We start from the raw sequence: 7,430 nt of genomic DNA, 5'->3' as shown, positions 1-7,430 counted from the left end.
CTATCACGAATATATTCATTCCGCATTTTGTTTCTAAGTGTAAAGCCACTCATCCACCTGATCCTAATCATTCTCATCTCACTTAACTTATTATTATGCTTCTCTTTTAAAGGCCAACATTCAGCGCCATAGAGCATTGCAGGTCTCACCACCGTCTTATAAAATTTTCCTTTCAGTCTTAGCGGTACTTTTCTATTACACAAAAGGCCCGAAGCATTCCTCCACTTCAACCAACCTCCGGATACAACTAAGAAAGAAAAACCTAACTAAACGATCGTTTGCACCTTCGTCCGAAACAAATCCTCGGTGAGGCAGCCACTCATATATAGTCACCCAGCTTAAAGTGGTTAGTCTGACTATCTCTTGGCTGAGCGACGAAACCCTCTCTAATGGTCGATAGCTCCAGACACAGCCTCACCATCTCCTCACGATCAGCCAACATCTCTCCTTGAATAACAACAAACTCTCCACGAAGTGCAACTTCTTGTTCCACCCAGTAGACTCTCTACAGGACCTTGACAACTCCTTTATCACTATCCCCCCAAGGTTGTACCAAGAGACGAAGAAAGCACTCCATTTCAGCAAGGCGACGCACCAAAAAATCAGCAAACACCAGGCGCCCCTCAGTTACCTCCTCCGTTGTCGCGCTGGGAGAAACTTAGTAGTCCACATTCTTGCCCTGGCTAAGGGGGAGGTGATTTCCCCCATCATTTGAGCCACATCTTCCACCTTCACGGTGCTCTGCACCATGGTTCCCTGTTCCGTAGAAGCTTACCCCACAACATCCACTCCCCCCTCCGCAACTCGATCAACAGTGATCGCATCACCCTTAGGGTCGTCGTCGGTGTCTGATGAGATGGAGACGATCATCAGAGCTCCGACAGCTGCAAAAGAAATATTTAAAGGTATGATTCAAGCTATGTCCCAAAATTCAACACCATTTAAAAGTGGTGTAAGAGATGAGGTCCTCATCTGCTCCTTTAATCCCCTACACTTGGAGGAAAGGCCATCCTTTCGAGATCGAAGGTGAGTACCAACTTCAGCGGGCACCTTCCCGAGCTTTTGGGGAGTCATAGTCCCCACAGCAGTTTGAACGGACATTCCTCACCTTTGGGCAGGAGTGATCGCTTCCGATGGATGCCCCAGAAGACGATCGTCGGGATGCCCTCCAATCTCCTCCGCAGCTCTTCTCTGTGATGAGCCTATGAGAAAGTCTGAAGACCCAGTTCGATCTTCATATTCCCTTGCTTGTAACTCCTACACAATAATTTCTTCCTCAACTCTTCCGCAGAAACTTCGCTCACTGCTTTCCGCTTCGTGACAGGTTTTTGAGCCCTTGTTCGCATATCACTCATGGCTTTGATGAGGGCGCTCTTGTCAGTTCATGGCGCTCCCTCGCCAGACATCTCGACATGCATGGAGAAGAAGATAGAAGACCAAATAAACGAGAAGAAAAGGAAACAACGCAGACCTTCTTTACCCCAAGGCTTATCTATAATGATCTGAGAATTAAAATCTAGGGAAGTCTATTATTACGCAATAATGTCATTTAATTATTTCGTACATGATAAAAAAGATTCTCTTATTTTCGTGTATTGTGCAGCTTTAAAATAGCAAGAGAATCGAGAACTAAATAAGTACATGTAAAATATGTCAGCACAAATTTCAAGACAGATGAACGGCTCAGGAAGAAGAAATAGCCCATCAAACATAGTTGTTGACAAGTTTTTCAAGCTGGACGGTGGTGAGAGAGGCGCCTTTTTTGGGCGATCAACGAAACGTTCCAAGGTCATTTTTTCGCGACTAAAGCTGCATCCCAGCTTCAGTCAGCGCCTTATTCAGCCCCCGGGGAGTCAATAGTCCCCACAGTAGTCTGAACGGACACTTCTCCTCTTTGGGCAGGAGTAATCGCTTCCGACGGTTGACCCAAAAGACAATTGTCGGGATGCCCTTCAATCTCCTCCGCAGCTCTCCCCTGTGATGAGCTTGTGAGAAAGTCTGAAGGCCCGGTTCAATCTTCGTGTTACCACGCTCGCGATTCCTGCACAATTCTTTTCTTGCTCAACTCTCTCGCAGAAACCTCGCTTGTTGGTTCCACTTTGCGACAGGTTTGTGAACCTTTGTTCGCATATCACTCATGGATTTGAAGAGGGTGCTTCTGTCGGCTGATGGCGCTCTACCACCAGACATCGCAACGAACACGGAGAAGAAGACAAAGACTAAAGAGACGAGAAGAATAGGAAGCAATGCAGACCTTCCTTATCCCAAGACCTATTTATAATGGTCCAGGCATGAAAATTTAAGAAAGTTCATTTTTGCGTAATATTATCATTTAATTATTTCATGCATGTTAAAAAATATTATCTTATCCTCGTGTGTTGTACAACTTTTAATGAGCAAGAGAATCGGGAAATTAAATATGTACATATAAAATTTGTTCGCACAAATCTCAAAATAGATGAACCACTCAGGAGGCGTTTTATTTGGGCGATCGACAGAATGTACCAAAGCCATCCATTCGCGAGTAAAGCTGCATCCCAGCTTCAGTCGGTGCCTTCTTGAGCCCCTGGGGTGTCATAGTCCCCACAGTAGTCTGAACCGACACTTTTCCTCTTTGGGTAGGCGTGATCACTTCCGACGGATGCCCCAGAAGACAATTGTCGGGACACCCTTCAATCTTCTCCACAGCTCTCCCCTGTGATGAGCTTGTGAGAAAGTCCGAAGGCCAAGTTCGATCTTTGTGTTCCTCTGCTTGTGACTCCTGCACAACCGTTTTCTTGCTCAACTCTCCCGCAAAAACCTTGCTCGTTGGTTCCACTTTGCGACAGGTTTGTGAACCCCTGTCCGCATATCACTCATGGATTTGAGGAGGGCGCTCTTGTCGGTTGATGACACACTCTATCTCCAGACATCACAGCAGACACAGAGAAGAAGACAAAAGACCAAAGAAACGAGAACAAAAGGAAATGACATAGATCTTCCTTATCCCAAGACCTACTTATAATGGTCCAAGTACAAAAATCCAGGGAAGTTCATTATTACGCAATAATGTCATTTAATTATTTCATACATGTTAAAAAATATTCTTTTATCCCCGTGTGTTGTCCAGCTTCCAAGGAGTAAGAGAATCAGAGAACTAAATATGTACATATAAAATATGTCAACACGAATCTCAAGATAGATGAACGACTTAGGAGAAAGAAACGACTGATAGAACGTAATTATTAATGACCGTTACGGGCTAGACGATGGCGAGAGACGTTTTTTTTTTTGGCAATAGGCGGAACTTGCCAGAAGTTTTCCCTCAGGGTGGTGATCAACCCTAAGGACGATCGACAGGAAACATTCTTTTGGATTAAATATGGATCGATTTGCAGCATACAAGACGATCGACGAACTCTTATCAATCGAATTGCCCCCCCATTTTATTATATTTAAATAACTCAGTAATTACTAAAAAATCCATCTGAAAAGTCAATGATAAGTGGACTAATATATTCTTTTGTAATGCTGGGACCTATGTCTATAATAGGAGGTTTATGATAAGAATTAAATATTATACTCTCTTTTACTATATCTTACCGTACTCTCCCCTCCCTGCAAAATGCTCTATATCTTAGGTGTGCTTCTCGGACATTTTTGAATTCAACAACGACCACTATTTGTAGTGAGCAAACATGTATTGGTTTACCCCATTAATTTTTTAGAATCCTCCAAGAAATTATGTATGTTGATCAAATTCATAATTCTATGAATGTGTTTTTTGACTATAATAATAACTTCTTTCATTTAGAAGCAATTTGCATTGAAATTTCGAGGATCCCATTTTCACATCCCATACTACAATAGGTTGTTTCTTATGCCAAATCATTTTCCAATTTACTTAAATGCCAAATTCACATGTGATCTTTTTGTAATGTTTGATGGAATATCACAATACAAATCTTCAAGGTGAGGAATTGACAAAATTCAATTTTCTTTGGGAAGTTCTGCTTAGAAATTGTTCTTTGTAGTGTTAAGCTAATTCTGTAGTATGAAGCATACTCCAGTTACTATTGTTTACTTTAAAAAGAGAAAAGAACTAAATGGTTTATTCCGTATTTACAGAGAGCCAACATCATCACAAGTTATAGAAAAAATCAATTTAGTCCTATTTAGATAGGGACTAAAATAGTCTCGAGAATTTTTTAAATGGGGATTAAAACTGTCCGGCCATAAGATTGTTTTGGTTCTTATTTAGATATTCTTAGGACTAAATTATCCCTACGTATAGTTTGAGATCACATTAGCCCTCTTATATCTAGCTGAGGGATCATTATGATCATTTTCTCAATTTATAAATCATACTTCAGTATGTTATGCCATTTTTATGCTGATAAAGTGCATTTTGTAAATTGAGTATTGTTTAGCAATAAAAATTGTCATAGTTAAGTTTGATATGATGTAAATGTCAAGATGGATGGATGGTGAAAATAAGGGCGATAAATTGAGGATTATAGTAGAGAAATGGTTGGTGTGGCATGTGTTATTGTCATGATAATTGTATATAGACTTTGGTGGTTGGACACTTAGAAATAACACCGATTGAATGAGAAATACAATTAATGTTTCGAGGATTATAGAATGGAAGGTGTGGGTCGAATTTAATTTGTATAGGAATTGTTTAAAACATTGGCACAAATAGATTCATCACATCAGCTATATGTAGCCAGAATGATTGGAAAATATGAATTCATAAATCAGCCTTGGTATAAGGTTAATGATGTTGATTATGAACTTTTAAAACATGAAAGTTGGGTCTCTAATCAGTTACCCATTCATGTTTATGAGTGTTTGGTGTTCTAGTTGTCAGCTTGTTGTGGTGTTCTAGCTGTCAGCTGCAGATAGACAGATAGAACCGCATCATTTGGAAGACTTGATATTCTGGTTACTGCTGTAGTATTTTCTTGATCTAATTTGAGACTGACGTCAGACTCCGCGAGGTTATTATATCCATCCATTACGATAAGGACCATCTCTCGAATTAAGAATTTTTATTTTTATTTTTGAAAAGCTCAATTTTTCAAAATTCTTTTGTGAAGTGTTTTTCCATGCAGTTGATTGATTTGGTTGTTTGTTTAGTCTCTGAAATCTAGATTTAATTGATTTTTTAATTCATGATTTACATTACATGTTTTGCATAAATGGGGATGCAATTGTTTAACGGTTGATTTTTTTTTAATAAATTATAAATCTCTGTAGAAATAGAGTCATAAGCGAGTACAGCTTGCTTTGCACTTAATTGTTACTTTGTTGAGTTAGATTTTAACCTTGAACTTTATTTTGAAGCAGAAATCGAAAAGATTGCAGCAATTAGAAAAGAGAATGACGACAATGGTATGAACATTGACGGAAAAGTGCCTTGCGACTCTCAAATATTTGAAGCCTATTTAGTTGATTTAAGGGAAAAGGCTGAACATCTTGAGTCCAGGCTGGAGAATGCATCAACAGTAATTGAAACAAAGGAACAGAAGCTGCAGGAGCTTGAAGCACTGCTTGGCAAAACTCAGTTGCCAAATAAGGAAGGCACAAGTTTCCATGTATCACCCATTGAAGTGCACAAAGAAGAACTGGATTCTGAACTTGAAGTACTCCTAAAGGAAAAAATGGAGACAGAAATCGAGTATTTGATCATAAGTAGAACTCTACAAAACTGGAAAGTACTCTATGAAGATCGCATTGCTCTATTTAAAGAGCAGAAGTATCTGGCTGGTGATCAAGAACAGATGATGCTAAAGCTTAGAGAAGCTGAGGACAAGATCATCATGTTGAATGAGCAGAAAGACAAGCTGGAGGCATATTGCAAGGAGCTTGTACAGACTGAGAATGTCCTGAGGCTACAAAACAAGGTCTGTAAGCTTTCCCTCTACGTTATTTTTCAGTTGATGTTTTTGAGCATTGCCTTCGTGTTATTTCTCATGCAGTTGCTGTCCCCAGTTGATGGGGTGGTGCCAACTTAGTTTTTCAAGCCAAACCTTGTGTAATTTTAGGCCCCATGTTTGATTATGTGAAAGTGAGTTTTTTACGTAGGCCTTTTTGGTGCAATTATTTTTTTAGTTGTAGCTTTTTTTCTTTAGTTGAATGATTGCGTTCTATTTATATCTTTCTTTTGTTGATCAGATTTTAACTTATTGACTGAACTTAATTGTAAACTTATTATGCAAATACATTAATTTTTAAAAAGAAAAAAATGAATAATATTTAATTCAAAATAACGTTTTGTAGTTCATTATGATCAGTGAATTGAACAATGATTATACAATTTTCAAACTATTTTGTATTTTCTTTAATAATGTTGCATGATGACTTTATTAGGAATCAGGTCAGACAATTTTTCTCAGTATAAAGTATTAGTTAGTAATTGAGCCACTTATCATTCATTTTACCCTGCAATTGATATTTAAAAAGCTTCTTTACATAAAATGCTCTTTCCGATCCATTATATTTGTACCAATTGATAAAGTTAATGACAATAGGACAACCAGAAAAATATGGGGATATTTAAGTACTTTTGCAAGTTTGCTATGCATGCTTAAGGATGAGAATTTCTTTTTTCTTAACACTATAAAATAGGGTACACATATAAATATTATAATTGTATAGCTGATGCTCAAGAGTCACAACTTAACTATAAAAAAAACATTTGAATATAAGTTAAGAAGGCAAATTAAATTTTCATGCAATATTACCCAATGGTACAACAACAACGACAACAACAAGCCTTCATCCCAGAAAGTGGGCCTGCCTATATGAATTCTTTTTCTCAATTGTGTCCTAAATTAAGATAATTATTTATACAAGAAGTTCAAGTCGTTCTAGGTCAACCTATATCTTTCTTAACATAAGTCGAATTTAAAACAGTTGTTCTCTTAACTGGATCATTGGATTGTCGATGCTTAATGTGAATAAATCATCTACGAGGACTACCTCTAATCTTGTCTATCATTGGAGCTACACCAACCCCTTCACAGATACATTCGTTTCGCATTGTCTCTACGAGTGAAGTCACTCACTCATCCACCTAAGCATTATCATCTTAACAGCATTAAACTTCGTTTCATGCTTCTCTTTCATAGGCTAACAGTCGGTGTCACAAGGCATTGTAGGTCCCACCACCATCTTATGAAATTTTCCTTTCAAGTTAAACAACATTACCAATTAGTGATCGGAGAAAATTATAATTTATTGGTTGACGGAGCTTCTTATCCAAATATAATCTTCTAATATTATTCTTTTCATTAGTATCCATAACTCCAAATCAAAGGCCAATACCCAAGATCAACTAGAAGATTGTCAATATCAGTTTTTTGTTTTTTTTTCGATATCAATCTATCTAAATATAAACAATAAGTGGTATTCACTTATGAACAAATATATATATATATATATAT

General features: G+C 38.0%; 1 protein-coding gene across 1 annotated transcript in view; it reads left to right on the top strand.

Annotated features, from left to right (window-relative positions):
- LOC110036970 (WPP domain-interacting protein 1-like) overlaps positions 1–6,092 on the top strand; it is an 11,766-nt gene extending 5,674 nt beyond the window's left edge. Inside the window, 1 exon segment of the mRNA XM_020741536.1 lies at positions 5,332–6,092. Within this exon segment, the coding sequence (XP_020597195.1) occupies positions 5,332–5,999 (668 nt within the window). The 3' untranslated portion in view covers positions 6,000–6,092.
- Positions 6,093–7,430: the final 1,338 nt, after the last annotated feature.

This window comes from Phalaenopsis equestris, unplaced genomic scaffold, assembly GCF_001263595.1.
Source record: "Phalaenopsis equestris unplaced genomic scaffold, ASM126359v1 Scaffold213464, whole genome shotgun sequence".
Taxonomy (NCBI): domain Eukaryota; kingdom Viridiplantae; phylum Streptophyta; class Magnoliopsida; order Asparagales; family Orchidaceae; genus Phalaenopsis; species Phalaenopsis equestris.
This window is presented reverse-complemented; position numbering and strand designations above follow the sequence as displayed.